The 18,928-nt window shown below is 32.0% G+C and overlaps 2 protein-coding genes across 2 annotated transcripts; one reads left to right on the top strand and one right to left on the bottom strand.

Moving 5' to 3' along the window:
• The first annotated feature begins 3,481 nt into the window (after nt 1–3,481).
• Nucleotides 3,482–6,945, top strand: LOC129876884 (elicitor-responsive protein 3-like). Its single transcript, XM_055952363.1, has 5 exons — nt 3,482–3,624; nt 4,546–4,611; nt 5,026–5,152; nt 5,249–5,363; nt 6,184–6,945. Exons 1-5 carry the CDS (start codon nt 3,558–3,560, stop codon nt 6,508–6,510), a joined length of 702 nt encoding a protein of 233 aa, XP_055808338.1. The 5' UTR covers nt 3,482–3,557; the 3' UTR covers nt 6,511–6,945.
• A 7,128-nt stretch (nt 6,946–14,073) lies between these two features.
• On the bottom strand, nt 14,074–15,672 carry LOC129875785 (uncharacterized). Its single transcript, XM_055951025.1, has 4 exons — nt 15,341–15,672; nt 15,123–15,258; nt 14,386–14,930; nt 14,074–14,299 (listed from the first exon to the last, which is right to left on the bottom strand). Exons 1-4 carry the CDS (start codon nt 15,670–15,672, stop codon nt 14,074–14,076), a joined length of 1,239 nt encoding a protein of 412 aa, XP_055807000.1.
• Between the last annotated feature and the right edge of the window lie 3,256 nt (nt 15,673–18,928).

The raw sequence follows: 18,928 nt of genomic DNA, 5'->3' as shown, positions 1-18,928 counted from the left end.
AGCTAAGGGTGTATGTGGATCTTCAACGGAGCGCCGGTTGATGATCTCTAGTACCTGTCTCTGCATCATCAAATGATGCAGGCCAAATGGCATCAGTACATGGAATGTACGAGTATGTAAAATGGCCGAATACAATGAACATCAAGAAAGAATTAATCAACTCGGAAGCTCAACTCAAGAGGAATAACAACTCAATCAAATGTCCTAAGTCTAAACAAGAATATGATTTAGACGGGACCAATCACATACAATTCAACTCAATCTGACTCAGAGTACTATCAAGACCTATTTGGGAGTTTCTCTTAACCGACAACCATCACTTATGATCCAGTGAAAGTACAACAAACCGATGTTGTTGCCGTGTCCTTTCATACTTTGCCAGGGTATGAACGAATCAACAAATCATGGATCCAATCCAACCAGGTCCTATATTGTCAGGAAAAATCTCTCGGGGAAGCATCCAACTTTAACGGTTCCATCCCCCCTACGTTTGGTGACACAGTTATTAGGTTCGAGTATGGACTATACTCTTGCCCAATTCGGTGCTCGATACTCTTCCCAAAACTCAATGCTCATAAAACTCCATCCAATCAACTCAATCAAATCATATTGACATGTCTCATTACAATCTTGTCAACTCATCAATTCTATCACAATCAAATCTCTTCCAATCATACTATCCGATCAATCTCAATCATATCTTCAAAAGAAATTTAAATGCACATTTATAGCAACATCTAGATATAATCAATCATTTCCTCCATCCATATGAGAAATCTTTGAGACTAATCACAATTTCAAGACTTTAAATTTACATTTTTATAATAAGCAACATTTTTAAGAAAGTAGCATCATTTATCGAAATCTACATAGTCAAGAAGATCAATAGAACATATTTAACAACTCATTTTCATCAACTCATACTCACATAGAGGCTCATTTTGGGAACTTCTTAACTCAACAACCTCAATACATATAGAATTAAATAAATAGGGGTCAAAACTCATTTAGACTTAGACCATACCAAGAAACTCCATTTTCATGAACATCTAACCTCAAAGCAAGAATAGGGCACATGGGTCGACTCAACCCATGTTTTGGATAGCCTTACATACCTTAGTGAAGACTTCAAGAAAACCTTGGTGTTGGGTCTTCAATAGAGGACTCAAATCTTGAAGCTCTTGAACTCTTTTTGTTAGAAATGGAGAAGAAGAAGAAGAGAGAGAGAGAGATAGATATTTCTAGGGCTTTAAGAGAGAGAGTGAGGCTGCAAAATGTGTTCCTAAAAGACCAAGGGTAACATATATATAATTTGGGTAAGTTCCCAAATTGCCCCTTCTCAAAAGTTCTGAAAAATACGCAAAAACGCACCTGGCGCGATAGTGGCGCGTCGTGCCATTGCAGCGCCAGGCCAATTACGCCTAAAACCTGCACACCTCGCAGTGGCACGCTGCGCCAGAGGCCAAACTACTGAGGCATGTTTCTAGCGCGATAGTGGCGCGTCGCGCCCTTACAGCGCCAAGGCCATATTTTTTGGGTTCTGAAAAATTGGCCTGAAAAACCCTGCACAACTTTTAGCGGCGCGTCGCGCCAGGGACCAAACTACTGAGGCATGTTCCTGGCGCGTTAGTGGTGCATCGCTCCACTACGGCGCCATGCCCAGATTTCAGTTGAACCCCAGGCCAGAAAATCTCTGTTGTGCTCATTCATCTTAGGATCGCCATATCTTTCGACTTCGAACTCCAAAATTTACATTCTTGGTGGTGTTGGAAAGAAGACTCGACGATCTTTAATTTAATAGGTCATGGGCCACCTATATTTCCGTCTCTCAAAAGATAGGGTCGTTAAAAGTCGACTCCTTATACAAACTCATCCTAAAACTTAGCCGCGACGAACCTTCTTGGTCTTATCTTGGTCCTAGGGACCCCACCTCACCTCCAACACTTTTCAATTACTCGGGGACTCATCTTAACTCAAGCACATACTTTGAAATAATTGAGTTAGACCCTACACGAATACAACAAGGGTCCGAATCTTAGAAAACTTTTTGAGGGGTGTTACAGGTAGGGATGAAGATAAGAGAAAAGATTATTTTCATTCTTTTATTTTGAATTGTGAGTACACACAAAAGAAAATGGAATATACGTATATAATATATTAATTAAAGAGAAAAGGGTCAAAAATGCCCTTAAACTATTTGAAATGAACAAAAATGCCCTCCGTTTATAGTTTGATCCAAAAATGCCCTTGCCGTCAATACTTTAATCCAAAAATGCCCCTATTGTTATTTAATGGTTTAAAAATGCCCCTATTGTTATAAAATGGGTCAAAATACCCTTTTTCGAATAAATATATTTTTAAAAAAAACAAATCTTGTTCCTTATAAAAAATTACTTTTAAAGAACTCTATTCTTGTTTTCTTTATTTTTAAATCACTTTAAGTAATAAAAATGTATGAAATTATTTTATTATTCATAATCTTATTTTATCAATTCAAATAGAATAATTTTATGTACTCTAAGTTTTAATGGATAATATATGTCTTATATATAAGATTATAATAAATCTATCATTAATGTTTATTCAAATAACAATAGAAAATAATTATAATAAAATAAGAAATATTTTTATTTTTTTTCTAATTGAAGTAGAATAAATATTTGCGAATAAAAGAAATATTATTAGGAAAAAAATATGTTCAAAAATAAAATAAATAATATATTTATTTGAAAAAGGACATTTTTGACACATTAAATAACAATAAGAGCATTTTCTGGACCAAAATATTGACGGTAAGGACATTTTTTGACCAAACTATAAACGGAGGACATTTTTGTTCATTTCAAATAATTTAAGGGTATTTTTGATCATTTTTTCTTAATTAAATTATCTTCCATTGAACTAATTATTTCTAGATATGTGAATCTCGTTATTATTTTCCTCCTTTTTTTGTCCCTTGTTTTGTTATAAGCTGAAAAAATTAAAATTTAAAATGGTGGACAAGATTTCAGAAGAAAAATAAAGTTGAAGAGAGAGGAAGTAAAGGGAGGAGGCAGGGGAGGTGAGTGAAATAGATAGTAGAGGACTATTCTTTTTTTATACTTAATTTAGTATAGAACTCAAAATCAGGTCAATCATATGAGCACATATATTAAGTAATTTTAAATTAATTTTATGGGGAATGGGCTAAAATGCTTTCAAACTATGTGATTTGGTATAACATTGTCTTCCATCCACCTTATGAGTGCCGGTCGTTGAAAATAAGAGTATTTTTGAGTCAAAAGGTTGATGTCAATAGATATTTAATTTGGGGGCTGAAAGATGAATGATAGAAAATTTTTTACAACTGTTTTAAAAATATTTTTCAAGAAATATCGTTATTGGACACACTATTGACACGTGGATTGTAGTGATTGGAGGTAGTTAATTATAAAAATGAGCATTGAACAGGTCCAAAGGCCATTATTCAAAACAGAAAGCAGGTCAGAATTGAAGCTTTTCTTCATCATTCTACTAATCTTGTTGTGTTTTTGTCAAAGTAATTCGATCCAAAGAAGATGCCAAGTGGGACGCTTGAAGTTTTTCTTGTAAATGCCAAAGGCCTTGAAGACCAAAATTGGCTCAGTATGATCTTCACAAACTCCATTTTCTAATTCTATTTAATTTGATCCTCATGATTCAATGCTCATATATTCACATTATAAAAAAATTGGAAGAGAAAATGAACATATTTTCTATTTTACCTTTTGGACAATTAAATGATACCAGATCTTATTGTGACAAATGATATCATAATTTTATTTGATATATATTATATATATTTGTATTACTCCCTTCATCATCTCTATTTGTTTGTCTGGTTTCATGACTTGACAAGAAAATTATTAGAATAAAGAAGACTTTAAATAAAAGATATGTAAAATATAAATAATATTTATTTAATTTTGTAATCGTAAACATACCAAATGAAAAGTTAAAATAACAAAAAATTGGCAAAATATTAAACAGACGTTCCTTGTGAAACGGACTAAAATTAGAGAGTAAGACATATACTCCCTCCGTCCCAATTTATATGGCGTAGCTCTATTTTCAAGAGTCAACAAGAAAATTTTTGGCCACGATTTATTTATATATGTCCTTTAAATATTTTAACATTTTAATTCTTATCACTTATAGTTCTTTTTATATAGTTTTTAAATATGTAAATTATTTTTTTAAGAAAACTTAAAAATTTATGTCCAAATCCATGATCAAAATAAAAAAAAAGTTTTGACTCTTAAAGTTTCAATTGTGTTATATAAATTGAAATATAGGGAATATTCATATAGAATATAGTAAATTGCACCAACGAATGTCAACTAGCAATATCTGCTATACTTTATTTATCAATGTCCTTTATTTACCGCCACATAAATTATCAGACTTTTTCCCCCTTTAATTATGTTAACACTAGGTATGTCCCCTCCTTCAATATTTTTAATGTTACTAATCATTAATCTCTTAGTTTAATGAATTTGATTACTTGGCTTTTTCGTATATCAACAGCTAGTATGAATCCTTATGTGGTCATCACCTGTCGAACTCAAGAGAAGGAAAGTGGTGTTGCATCAGGTATGTGTAATTAATTACTTCAACTAATCCTTTTCAGTTTAGTTTTATTTTTTGTAAGGAAAAAAAATTATTAATTTCCACGCACTATCAATGTAGTTTGTCAAGTTATTATCAATTACTTTTTGTCTCAATTTATGTGATGTAGTTTAACTTGCTATGAATTTTAAGAAATATTGAAAGTCTTTTGATATTTCTGGTGTAAAATAAGTCGTAAATATTTGTTTATTTATAAATCATTTCATTAAAGATAAAATATATATTTTAAAGTTAAATTGTTATTAAATACATTGATAGAAAGAGTACTGTTTTGGTTGTTAATCCCATTTTATGAATGTAACATATAAGAACTTTTTACACTACATGAAAATTTTCTGTGACTATAGATATCTCAATATTAAGTTGCTTTCTATACAGGTGAAGGATCTGATCCTGAGTGGAATGAGACCTTTGTTTTCACCATCAGTAGTGATGTTGAAGAGATCACCCTCAAGATTATGGATAAAGATACTTTCAGTTCAGATGATTTTGTTGGAGAAGCAACGTTAGTAATCTTTCTAATTCATTTCCCTAATATTATACTCATTCCGCTTTAATTTATTAATTTTCTTATTTTGATTTGACACGACGTTTGAAACAGAATTCCCTTACATGAAGTGTTGCGCGAAGGAGAGGTGTCAGAACGCGCTTACAATGTTGTCAAGGATGAAGAATATTGTGGAGAGATAAAACTCAGCCTCACCTTCACATCTGAGGTGAGATTATTAATCCCTCAGTTTTAATTTATCTGTCTTAATTTAACTATGCATCAATTTTAAGAAGATAATGAATTTTTTATTTTATTTATGATCTTAAACTAAAAATAAGTATAATTACTAAAAAAAAAATTTTAATTTTATTATACTATTAAACATGTCAGATGAGATATTATAATTAAAAAGTTATCAAATTTAAAAAAGTGACATCTTTTATGGACTAAAATTAAAAGTAAAAATAAAAAAATTGAAATAAGGGGAGTAATCTGGAGTATCACTATACGAGGATTTTAGAAGGAAAAAAAAGTAATCTCTCTGTCCCAATTTCTGTCACTTTCACTTTTTGAAATTCAAATATTTTAAATCTTTTGACATAAATTTGTATATGGAATTTTTTTAGTTATTTAAAATTAAATTCACATATTTAGAAATTACATAAAATATACTATAAATTATAATAATTATTAATTCATAATATTTAAAAAGTATAAAAATTAATTTAAAATTTTAATTTGACTCTCGAAATTTGAATACAATCAGACATATATTGAGATTATTAGACCACTTAGAGATAACTATATCCAATTGTATATAACTACTTAGATTTGTCATTTTCAATTCATAGAAGGGAATGACTTCTTGTATAGTCACTCATATTGTTTCAGACAATTATTGTTCTTTGTAAAAGAAAATTGAAATGAAGAAGGATAAAAAACTTTCTGAAATACTAACTATTATTAGTTGAGTGATTATTTTAAAAATCAACCCTACATATATTTAAAAACAAAATTAACTAAAAATGACTCTTCTTAACTTGCAGTTGGGTTCTCATAGAAGAAGTCATGATGAAGAATACGGTGGACGTAGAAAATCACGTCATGACTCCAGAGGATCTAATGTAGAAGAATACGGTGGACGTAGAAAGTCACGTAATGATTCTGGAGGATCTGATGAAGAAGAACATCGTGGACGTAGAAAATCACTTGATGGCTCTGCAGGATCTGATGAAGAAGAATATGGTGGACGTAGAAAGCCACGTGATAACCCGCCCAGAGGATCTGATGAAGATGACTATGGTGGACGTAGACGATCAAGTGATCGTCGTAGAGGAAATGATGAAGACAACTATGGTGGATATAGAGAATAGCGTGATGACTATTAATTATATTCAAGGAAACAAGAGGAGTTGCTCGGATGATAAGCATCCTTTACTTCTAACCCGAAGGTTGTGAGTTTGAATTACCAAAAAAGCAAAAAGGGTGGAAGCTACTAAGAAGGGATAGTAATAATAATAATAGTAATAATAATAATAATAATAATAATAATAATAATAATAATAATAATAATAATAATAATAATAATAATAATAATAATAATAATATTCTAGGAGTTTTAAGTTTATTTAGGAGGTTGTTTAGTTAACCCTAACCCTCATTGATGGAAATAATCCTCTAATAAATTCTACACTAGTTGGCCATTTTTTGATCCTTTATTTTTTGTTTGTATTTGTGTAATATACATTTTAGTTACACGGTTATTATTGTACTTGTTCGCGTGAAGCACAGTTATAAATGATCTTATTAAGCGTAAGCTTAAGAATGATTCGATCGTAATTTCTGAATAGTAAAAATAATATAAATTAATGAAGATTCTAGTAAAAAATAAAGTTTTTGAAATATAATTTCCCAATATATTAAAGATTTGGCATTGATCAGTATTTCAAGAAGCGCTAATAAATTATTGCAAAAGTGTTATTCATTGGTCATTTTTATCATCTACTACACATTTTTTGATAGTAACACTATTTGTCCTTGATATAATTGGATTTTTTATATGATCAATTGTGCATCCTAATAACACAAAAAAGGGGTGAATTTGGTTTTGTCTTGTTACGCCGAAGTGATGAAGTGAGTTACTTTATTTGTTCCGTACTACTAAGTTGCAAAATTGTGAAGTGTTTTAAAGTATAATATTGTGGAAAATATCTAGTTCACAAAGAAAAAAATCCACGATCTATATATCTGAAAGATTTGTCCTAATTCACTAAAACACGTGAGCCTCAATAGAACTCAGATTACAAGAATTGCAAGAGACTAACTAGTAACTATCATCCCTTATACAACAATCTACACAAATTGTTGCGTCCCCTTCAAGTTACCCTTCACTTGGAAATGAATTTATCTATTATATATATCTAAACAATTGCTTCTAGGAAAGTTGTAATAGGTACAACACGGGTAGGAAATATTTGATAAAATAGTGACTGCTCTCTTTTGCACTTTAATACAATTACTTCAAACTTTTTCACTCCTTTTCCTTATGTCTTCTCAATTTCAACTTTCTTTCATGCTTCCATTTATATCTCCTATTTTCTTTAATTACACACCCTATTCTTTCTATAAGCGATGGACTAACTTTCGTTTTTGAAATATAGCAATCAAAAAAGGAAAAATAGCAAGCAAACAATAATATTTATATTTGAATATGTGCAAACGTTACAATTTTTATGAAATATTAAGAAAGAAAAATGTAATCCCCTGATTCTCCTCTTCACAATTATCAATTCAAGAGTCTAACTTCGTTCTTGATTTGATGAAATATTTGTTGAAACTTCACTACGAATGTGGAGCCAAGCTTTGATCGCAATTGCAGAGGTATGAAAATTTGTGGCCCACAACTTAGAGACGGAGACTTCTTTGTATGCGGAAGACGTGCGGATCATCTTTGAACATAACTTTTCAGTGTATTTATGGCCTTGTTCTTCCTTTTGTGTCTGTCTGTCTTTCTGGTCTCATGAAGACCCTTTTATATAGGTGTGAGCTAGGATTTTGGGGGTATGTTGGTCTTCAAGTAATTTTAGAGGATCTTAGGCTTGAAGAGCATGAGTTGGGCTCGTCTTGTCAACTTAACAGACTGATCCAAATATAATTTGGACTTTATTTAAGTCATATAATATTGTAAACTTTACCTAAATCCCATAATGGAAAAGTTTAATTACTATACATCCCTCATTGTATCAAAATTACCCGATATCCCCTTTTTTTCAACTTTCTGATACATTAGATTTGTATCTGATATATCAATTATCCAATCAGTAATTAATGAAGATCATCTATTTATGGATAGTATCTTAATATAAGGGATGATTGGTTCTTCAAATCAATTAGTGATCTAATTAATGAGATTAATTTGGTTAAAAAAAGAACGGTTGTGCAGTTGAAGATTTAAGCCAAAAAAAACAGAGCATAAATTCAAACCAACTTCGTTTCTATTTTTTTTTTCAATTTGGGTTATGTATCTGATAGATCAGTTATGTATATGATACATCAATTGTTAAAAAAACAATTGTTATGTCCATGAAGATTCAAGCCAAAAAACATAGCGTCGTCTCGAATTGAAAAAACAGAGCATCAATTCATACCGAAGTTGATTTCAATTATTTTTCAACTTTTGCTAATACATAAGTTATGTATCTGATACATAACTTTAGCTATAGAATAGTTAATGCACATCAGCTATTTATGGATAAAAGATTGGCTCTTTATATCAATTACTGATCTATTAAAGAAGGCGACAGCTATGTAGATGAATTTTGAAGCCAAAAGTCAGAGCATCGACTATAAGGAAAACAACAGAGCATCAATTCAAAGCAAACTTTTTCATCAATTAATCGATATGAATATCCCGATACTACTGAGATATTCTGGAGTTTGGCAATCCGATATTACTTATGAACAATACAAAAGTGATGGAATCGTTGTCGGTGATAATGTATCTTACTCAAATTTAAAAGCAGCAATCGCTGCTGAATTGAGTGTGGATGAATCAGAGAAAGAAATTAAAATCCGATACATAGTTGAAGGTAACTCGTCGCCAATATATATTCGTAATGATATGGGTGTTAATCTTTGCATAGAGTTGAAGAAGAAAGAGCCTGGTTTCGTGAATTATCCCCTATGCATATCAAGCTTTGATATAAAAAGATGTGAGATAAAATCATTTGACAGTACATCTGGAGCAATCGTTTGTGCCGAATCAAATGCGAATGAGTCCCACAATTTTGGTTTAGAAGAATCTGGTAAAGTTGCAAGTTGTTATATAGCAGAATTGGAGTTGACGAACTACATAGATGATACAAATGGTGCGGAAGTGAAGGAGAATCAATTCTATAAGGATAAAGCAACTCTAGTTGATGTAATAGCCAAATACAAAATCAATAATGAATTTAATTTCAAGGTTAAAAGATCCGACAGTAAAAGGTATGCGCATATTCTGCATTTGGAAATTTTGCTGTTGGATAGTATCCAACAGTATGTATCAGATACATATTACTGTGTGTATCTGATACATTCTTAAAATAAAATAATTTTTCATGTCATGATACATCAAAACTCCATTTCTGCATTTGGAAATTTTGATGTTGGATAGTATCCAACAGTATGTATCAGATACATATTACTGTGTGTATCTGATACATTCTTAAAATAAAATAATTGTTCATGTCATGATACATCAAAACTCCATTTCTGCATTTGGAAATTTTAATGTTGGATAGTATCCAACAGTATGTATCAGATACATATTACTGTGTGTATCTGATACATTCTTAAAATAAAATAATTGTTCATGTCATGATACATCAAAACTCCATTTCTGCATTTGGAAATTTTGATGTTGGATAGTATCCAACAGTATGTATCAGATACATATTACTGTGTGTATCTGATACATTCTTAAAATAAAATAATTTTTCATGTCATGATACATCAAAACTTCATTTCTGCATTTGGAAATTTTGATGTTGGATAGTATCCAACAGTATGTATCAGATACATATTACTGTGTGTATCTGATACATTCTTAAATAAAATAATTTTTCATGTCATGATACATCAAAACTCCATTTCTGCATTTGGAAATTTTGATGTTGGATAGTATCCAACGGTATGTATCAGATACATATTACTGTGTGTATCTGATACATTCTTAAAATAAAATAAATTTTCCTTTCATGATACATCAAAACTCCATTCCTGTAACTCAGTTAAAAATGATAATAATGCTGTCAGTATGTATTAGATTCATAATACTCTATGTATCAGAAGTTTTTTTTAACAATACATACAAAGAAGCATGTATCAAGTACATGGGTTGACACACTTCCTATCAGTATGTCACTGTATTTGTTGATATTATAAATGAAAAAATATTGATATGATACATGTCATTTTTTAATACAAATGCAGTTATGTGTTAGTATGCCTTTCAGAAGGATGTTGTTGGAAAATGAAAGCTTCATGTTGGAAAAAATCGGATATATTCAAAGTTAGATATTTCAATAGTGAACATTCATATGCACTGAGAGATAGGATTTTCAACAAAGTTCATGCTACAAAGGCTTTTGTTAGTGCATTCACAGCCCCTAAATTGGTTAATCATAAGAGAATTGTCACCCCTAATGATATACGAGAGGATATTAAATCAGCATATGGAATTGATATTACCTATCAACATGCATGGCGTTCAAAAGAGCATGCTTTGCAGATGTTAAGGGGAAAACCTGCTGATGGATATAGATAGCTGTCTGTATACATACATATTCTAAAAATCGTATATCCAAATTCGTACATAAGTATGCACAAGTCATCAATTGATGAATTCATGTATTTGTTCATAGCGTTAAGGCCCTTGATGAGGGGGTTTCAGTTTTGTCGACCAGTAGTTGTTGTTGACGGTGCACATCTTGATGGACCTTATAAAGGGACGTTTGTATCAGCTAGCACACTTGATGGGGCAGGTACTGCTTTCTTATACTGTTTCTTATTGAATAACAGTGTGTCATCTCATTTTTCACGTTTGTTGTGATTCTGATGAATTCTAATAACTATTGTATAGCTATTATTGATTTATTAGGTTGCATATTGCCGTTGGCGTATAGTATTGTTGATACGGAAAATGATTCATCATGGACGTGGATTTTTCAGAATTTCAAGAATGCATTTGGAGAGAGGGACAATATGTGTGCTGTATCAGATAGGAACGAAAGCATAATCAAGAGTGTAATCATGGTATTTCCCAATGTTCCTCATTTTGCATGCATATGACATGTATGGAAAAATGTGTGTACTAAATACAGAAGGAGCAAAGCTGTACTAAGTGACATCTTCTATTCAATGGCCAAGGCATACCGAAAAGATGAAGTCGATAAATTAATGGCCAAAGTTGAAAGAATTGATCAACGGGTGGCACAATATTTAAAAAATGCAGGATACGAAAAGTGGTCAAGGGTTCATGCCACTGTCAACAGGGGTAGAATGATGACTTCTAACATCGCAGAATGTATCAATGGATGTCTTGTTGAAGCACGAGAGCTGCCTATAATTGACTTTTTGGAGCAAACGAAAATGTTATTTGGTTCTTGGAACTGCAAAAATAGAGAAATAGCATCTTATACAAAACATACTTTGGGTAGAAAATTCGATGATATCCTAGTTTCAAACACGATTAAGTGTTCGAGAATGAAGGTACACGATACATACTTTCTGACACATATATACTTATACATCAGTTCTGGTACATGATAGATACTTTCTGATGCATACTTTCTGATACATATATATTGATACATCAGTTCTGATACATCATTTCTGTAATTGAATCATACTTTATGATACATATATGTGATATTTATTTCTTGGTGGCTGATGATTCATCAGTTATGTATAACATGTGCTAATTAAATAATGAAACTTCAATTATGATACATAAGTTCTACATTTGATACATAAGTTCTGATACATATATGTAAAGATTATTTTCCTTCAGGCTGATGATTAATCAGTTATGCATAAATTGTTCTAAATATATATTGATACATCAGTGTAGATACATTATTTGTGTAGATGATACATAAGTACTATTAGATATATGTGAAGTTTATTTATATCAGTTTGTTGCATCGTCATTCAAGTATAGCCTGTGCTCATTATATATTGATATATCAATTCGGATACATCAAATGTGTAGTTGATACATAAGTACTGACACATATAAACATAACATGTTTAAAATATATACTGATACATCAGTTCTGATACATCATTTCTGTAATTGATACGTACTTTCTGATACATATATGTGAAATTTATTTCTTGCTGGCTGTTGATTCATCTGATATGTATATCCTGTGATAATTATTACCCTTTTACATCAGTTCTGATACATAGTTGTGTATGTGAGGAAGCAGTACTGATACATAAATTTGAAATATAATTCCTGCAGGTTGTTGCTTCATCAGAGTATCTTTATTCTATTTACGAATTAGATATAAGATACATTGTGTGTCTAGAGAGAAAAACATGCACTTGTGGTAGATTTCAACTAGACGAGATACCATGTCCACATGCAATTGCAGTGTTGAAGAGCAAGAACATTACTGACCTGCACCCATATTGTTCTGATTACTACAAACCAGAGGCGTTGGCAAATACTTATGAATTACCAATGGTTCTAATGCCAGATAAGAAAGACTGGACTGCTCCGAAGGAAATTTTGGAAGAAATTGTCTTGCCGCCAATATACAAAAGGATGCCAGAAAGACCAAAGAAAGGGAGAAAAAAGTTCGCTAATGAGAAAATAACAAGTAGCACAAATTCTTGTGGATATTGTGGCCACGAAGGCAACAACAGAAAGACTTGTAATTTCATTCCTAAATAGATATGATGTTTGTGGTATCTCGGTGCACATTCTAATTGAATCATAAAATAACATCTATTATTATATTTTATATTTGAGTTTGACACGTGACATAAATATAAAAATCTTTTTTCAGTTGATATGTATCAAGATTAGAACATTTTATTGCTACAATTTTTTTTAAAATAAAATACAGGACGTCCATCGGTTCGCCATGACTTGGATTAATGAAATCTCATATGGTTTATTTTTTGGATCGTTATTTTCCCAAATATAAACATTCTTGTCTTTTCGACAACCATAATTACACAAGAGTTGTTGGTGATACATAAGATCCTATTTGATATAGGTTGTAGATTATCATATTCAGTAAGTCTTGATAAATGCGAATCTGATACATAAGCAAGAAGTATCATATACGTTAAATCTTGAGACATAGAATTCTTATGCAAAAAATTAATGTATCAGAATCATTAAATATTGAGAAATGAGAATCTGATACATGTGCATGATGTATCATAATAAAATAAAACTTATCTCATGTATCAGAATTCACAAAATGTGACACTTATGAATATTATACTCGATACAAGTTTGATACAGTAGAATATAAAACATAAACTTTGATTTTATATTTGATTTTGACACCAGAGAAAAACATAGTAAATCTGATGTATGGAAATATTAAAACATATTAAATCTGATACAATCATTAAATCTTGAGAAATGAGAATCGGATACATGTGCATGATGTATCATAATAAAAGAAAACTTGATTCATGTATCAGAATTCAAAAAATGTGACACTTATGAATATTACACTCGATACAAGTTCGATATAGTAGAGTATAAAACATAAACTTTGATTTTATATTCTATTTTGACACCAGAGAAAAACATAGTAAATCTGAGGTATGGAAATATTAAAACATACTTAATCTGATATATTACAGTTTATGTATCAGATACATTGGAAGAATCAGAATCACCTAAAATGTTTACTATCAAAAAAAAATTATTGGACATCAATCAGTTCTCCTTGGTTTGGAGATATGTCTCTCCTAGGTTTTTTTGGATCGTCGTTATCGCTAACATAACCATCCATGACCTTCTGACAACCATATCTCCATAAGAGTGCGGCATATCTTGAACGGAAGAATTCAGCGTTTAGTCCGGTATTTGGAATAGAAATTCCATCACTAAGATATTCAGCAAACATGGCCAGGAAAACTCCACAATCCCTGCAAATAAAGGAATACAGGAATTTAAAAAAAGTAAAATTGACATATGAATGATTTAGGTATACATAGCCGATGTTAATACTCACAAGCTGCCACTTCCCTGTTGCGCAATTCCTTCAACATACTCAACTGCTAATGGGTGATGTGGTTCAAGCATGTTACCGGTTGATTTGTCCTTGTATGAATCAAGAGACGACCAATCAGTACGTTCGTTGTTGTCAAAGAAACCACTGTCTTGCAGGTATGTTGGTAGCATTGCTGCTATCTTTTGGATCTCTTGGGAAGGGTTGCTACTTCTTCGTCTAGGCGATGAATCATACACACGTATCAACCTCTCTTTCAACACAACTACCGCAAGAACCCAATGAAAATCCCTATCGCAGTTTACTGGAATGTATACCTCATCTACCAAATGCCAGGGCAAACCGGCTGGTATTGAGAAACCTCTTATTATGTTCTTCACGGATCTCTCTTGATGAGCTATAACAGTGGCCCTTGCCATATCTTCTTGTGTAGAAATGTTAGGTGGAAGGTGATAGTAGCGTGTGTGTGCATATTCGATGTAATTTTTGAAAATGCAATTTGTCGTTGTGTATCGATACTGATTGCTCAACTGTATCTTTGATTTCTTCTGAAGGTAGTAAAATATTACATCGATGTGCTGCACATTTTAAGAAAGTATTAGTTATATAACAACTAGCATCATGTATCAAATTATGTATGTATCAGATACATTTATCTATTTATGTATCAGATACATTAATATGTATGTATCAGGTAGTTAGTATGAGTTGTATCATATTATTTATGATGAAATTTTTACCTCATCGTTCCAGCATCTGTCCGGCTGTGACATTAGGTAGAACCAGTTCTTATCTTTAGGAAATGCCACAACAAAGTCCATTTTTTCAAAGCCGAATGAAGAGCACTTAGATCTGTAATGATCCTCCTTTGAATTCCTGAATAGAAACTTGTAGTTTAATAACATAATAAATATAATACACGACTTGTATGGGTATAAGTTGAATATGTCATACTTACTTATTGCCATGTGATTTTAGAAGTTCTTTATCTATCCATTGAGAGTAGTCTGTGACAAGATCGGAAGGGGGTTGATAGCATATACCAAAACCTTCAAAAGGGTGTGTCTGATGCGTAACATCTGACAAATCTTCCTTTCCCTTTTCACTCGACCTAAAGTTTGAAAGATACGGCGACTGTAAGATCTTCGAAGGAATCCTGCTTCTTCGAGATGGTGTCTTCGCATCGTCAGACAATACATTAGCTTTTGATGGAAGAGTGGTTGGTAGCTGGCTATCGCGTAATAGACATTCATCCTGAACTTGCTCATGACTAACAGCTGTCAATGGCATGGCTGGTAATGGAAGTTCATATATTAGAGCATCTATCACATCCAGAGTTTCGATCGAAAATGGTGCTGAAATATTGGATTCTGATGTGCTTGGTTTAATTTTTTCTTTTTCAATCTCCTCGACTTGCTCTTCTACTTTGTCAGATTTATCATCAGCTACTCTTCCATCTTTCTTTCCAGTGTTCTACACGTAATGTATAACGTCATTAAAAAAATTTAATAATGTTGACTTTATCTCAGTAAAGAATCTGATATATTACCTGTAATGTATCAGAATCAGCAATAAGCTGATCAGTATCTGCTCTTTGTGGTTCCATTTGGTGTGCTGATACATCCTTGACGGATGGTTCATCTTCCTGGAAACATAATAACATTTACTTATGATATATATATATATATATACTAAATGTCTATATATATATATATATATATATATTTAAAGAGGTAGAGCTTATACAAAATATATATATAGAATCAAATTGTTCATCAATTTGTTTCTGATACATTACCTTTAATGTATCAGAATAAACTTGCTGATCAAATAATTCAGGAACATCTGCTGAAATGCTTTGTTCCGATATGTTGTCCACCTGATTTATCATGGTGGATGGTTCAGGTCCCTGAAAACATAATAACATTTACATTTGATACATGACAATGAAAAGTATCCAGAAGTTTAAAAGCATAAATATCAAATATTACATGATGTATTTACCTTAATATCTTCCTGGACATTAGATTTGTCATTTATTTGGGGTGGGTCAGATTTATTTGCAAAATTGTGCACCTCCAATCCAGTAGGTGCTTCTTGTTGTTCAACCACATGGAATGATTGATCAAAATCATCTTTTTTAACTTGAGATGATGTGCTAGTCATTCGGTTCGCCATACTGTCGATGGCTTTCAAAAGATCAATGTGATTTGAATCCATTTTGTTCTCCAAACGCTTGAACTTCCGGTCAACCTTGATACATGTATATGAAAAATCAAAATGTATCACCTAATTAAAAGTATATTGTACGTGATACATCTTAAACTAATAACTTACGTTTCTCTTTAGAGACTTCTTTATGGACTTCTTCAATGCTTTGAATTGCATATGAATAATTCGATCTGAATGACCGGAAGATTCACCTCCTACAGCTGACTTCGCCCCTGGTACATTGTCAGGAGAAACAGGCTTTTCTGATTCCTTTGGTGACTTTGCCTCCGGTTCATTGTCAGGAGAAACAAGATTTTCTGATTCATTTGGTGGTAAGAAATCCTTGTGCATGTTGGCTGTTTCTACTTGAATTGGCTTTTTAGCAGGGGAAGTCTTCATTCTCTTGGAAGGAGGTGGAGAAGATGTCTCAGCGACATCCCTGGATCTCTTTAAAAATTCAGTGGGTGGTGTTGTTGAAAAGTCCTCAAATCCAGTGACTTCATGAGGTTTTCTGAAATTGACCTTGGCAGCCGATGTTGAATCTTCAGGTTTCTGTTGGCTGTCATGAACGACAATAGATTCCATTTCATGTTGAGATTGGACAATGTTGGAGCATGGATACTGCAAAAAAATTGAATAATTGATACATGTTAATGCTGATACATAAACATGATGTATCAGAAAAAACAACATTATCTGATACATACATGCAGATGTATCATGAGATGTAATTCTTGATACATTATAATTTGATACATAAGATAGAGTTTTCATGAGCTGTAAATACTGATAAATGAGTTTTCATTAGCTATAAATACCTTTCTGATACATACAATTATATGTATCAGAAAGGTTATATAAATTATATGTATAAGATACATTATATCTTGATACATTTATATCCTGATACATAAATATATGAGCTGATACATCTACTTTATGAATCAAATTATACTGTATCAAGGTCATGGATATATAATGTACTTAGATTTTATGTATAATGAATCAGTATATAAACGAATAATATTCAAAGCATGTACCTCACTGAAGATGGTAGACATGAAGGTCTCAAATTTTGGCTTCACAGCGACAACACGCCAGTTAAGAATTCTGGGAATTTTATTACCCACTCTTACAGCAATTTCAGAGGGAAATTGAGATGCACATTCATATATCCAAACATTCAGAGCGTATGGCATGCCGCCTAGACGATACATTTGTTTGGCATTTGAAAACTCCTGACGTATTCCTTTTATCAATTTTGAATATGCTAATTTCCCCCATGGATATTGCTCATAACTACCATCTTCTACCATCTTGAAATCATCAACTGATATAGGTGCATCACCTAGTTGAGAAAAAACAAAAGTATGGATGAAATAGAGAATGGCCAGCTGAACGGCATCTTCATTTGTTTTCCATCCTCCAACCAGAAAACGCTCAACGAAATGAGCTTTGTTGACCCCATTTTTGGCACCAGGAAAATATAAAGACAATAATCTACTTGCTTGATCATCAGAATACTTGAAGTCATTCATATTACCGGTACATCGCAAACTAGTAATGATAGCAAAATCATTTATTGTAAATTGCAGTATATTACCCTGCACATGACGAATGTGCAGTTCTTCTTTGTTTTTTTGGTCTACCTCAAGAAGTAAGAGGCATTTGATGATTTGCCCTTGAAAGTTGCAGTTTGGCATATCTAAGTAGTGACCAAATATAGATTGTCTAAATAACTTTATACCTTCTTCACCTATTGATGATTCAAAATCATCAAGAAAATTAGCCCTATATGCCGTTCTGAATCTCAATGGGTGGGACGGGATTTTCTTGATGACGTATTTCATTCCCTGCATTAACATGAAAATGGTTAAATACAACTTGAACTCTATACATGGATACGATATATCATATGCATTAAGATATCTGATGTAGGGCTCTACAGGGCAAACCAATAAACCGCACCAAACCGACAAACCGAACCAAATCGAAAAAAAACCAACTAGTGGTTTGGTTTGATTTGGTTTGGTGTTCGGAAAAAAAACCCTACCATTATAGGGTTGGTTTGGTTTTAACTAAAAAAAGTCAAACCGAACCCAAACCGACCCGAGTATAGATATATTATTTTTAAATTATATTATACATAAAAATATTTATTAAAATATAATTTATAAATATTATTTTTAAGTTTCTTTCATAATTTCTGTCTAGATTTGGACTTGAGCCCAACTAATTAATATGTAAAATAGGCCCAAAAAAAAGGTTAAGCCCAAAATATTTTCAAAAGACCAAAAGGTCCAAAAACCAAAACAATCAGATAAGTCATAAGAGA

The sequence above is a fragment of the Solanum dulcamara genome, chromosome 12, assembly GCF_947179165.1.
Source record: "Solanum dulcamara chromosome 12, daSolDulc1.2, whole genome shotgun sequence".
Classification (NCBI taxonomy): Eukaryota; Viridiplantae; Streptophyta; class Magnoliopsida; order Solanales; family Solanaceae; genus Solanum; species Solanum dulcamara.
Note: the sequence above shows the minus strand (reverse complement) of the source record. Positions and strands in the feature narration are given on the sequence as shown.

What these genes read in the sequence shown, in the direction of transcription:
- LOC129876884 (XM_055952363.1), top strand. Translation starts at nt 3,558, where the DNA reads ATGCCAAGTGGGACGCTTGAAGTTTTTCTTGTAAATGCCAAAGGCCTT. An exon ending in GGAAAGTGGTGTTGCATCAG is followed by an intron (nt 4,612 to 5,025) that starts GTATGTGTAATT and finishes CTTTCTATACAG; the next exon opens with GTGAAGGATCTGATCCTGAG. An exon ending in GATTTTGTTGGAGAAGCAAC is followed by an intron (nt 5,153 to 5,248) that starts GTTAGTAATCTT and finishes CGTTTGAAACAG; the next exon opens with AATTCCCTTACATGAAGTGT.
- LOC129875785 (XM_055951025.1), bottom strand. Translation starts at nt 15,672, where the DNA reads ATGCCATTGACAGCTGTTAGTCATGAGCAAGTTCAGGATGAATGTCTA. An exon ending in ACAGATGCTGGAACGATGAG is followed by an intron (nt 14,931 to 15,122) that starts GTAAAAATTTCA and finishes TACTACCTTCAG; the next exon opens with AAGAAATCAAAGATACAGTT. An exon ending in CAACAGGGAAGTGGCAGCTT is followed by an intron (nt 14,300 to 14,385) that starts GTGAGTATTAAC and finishes CTTTATTTGCAG; the next exon opens with GGATTGTGGAGTTTTCCTGG.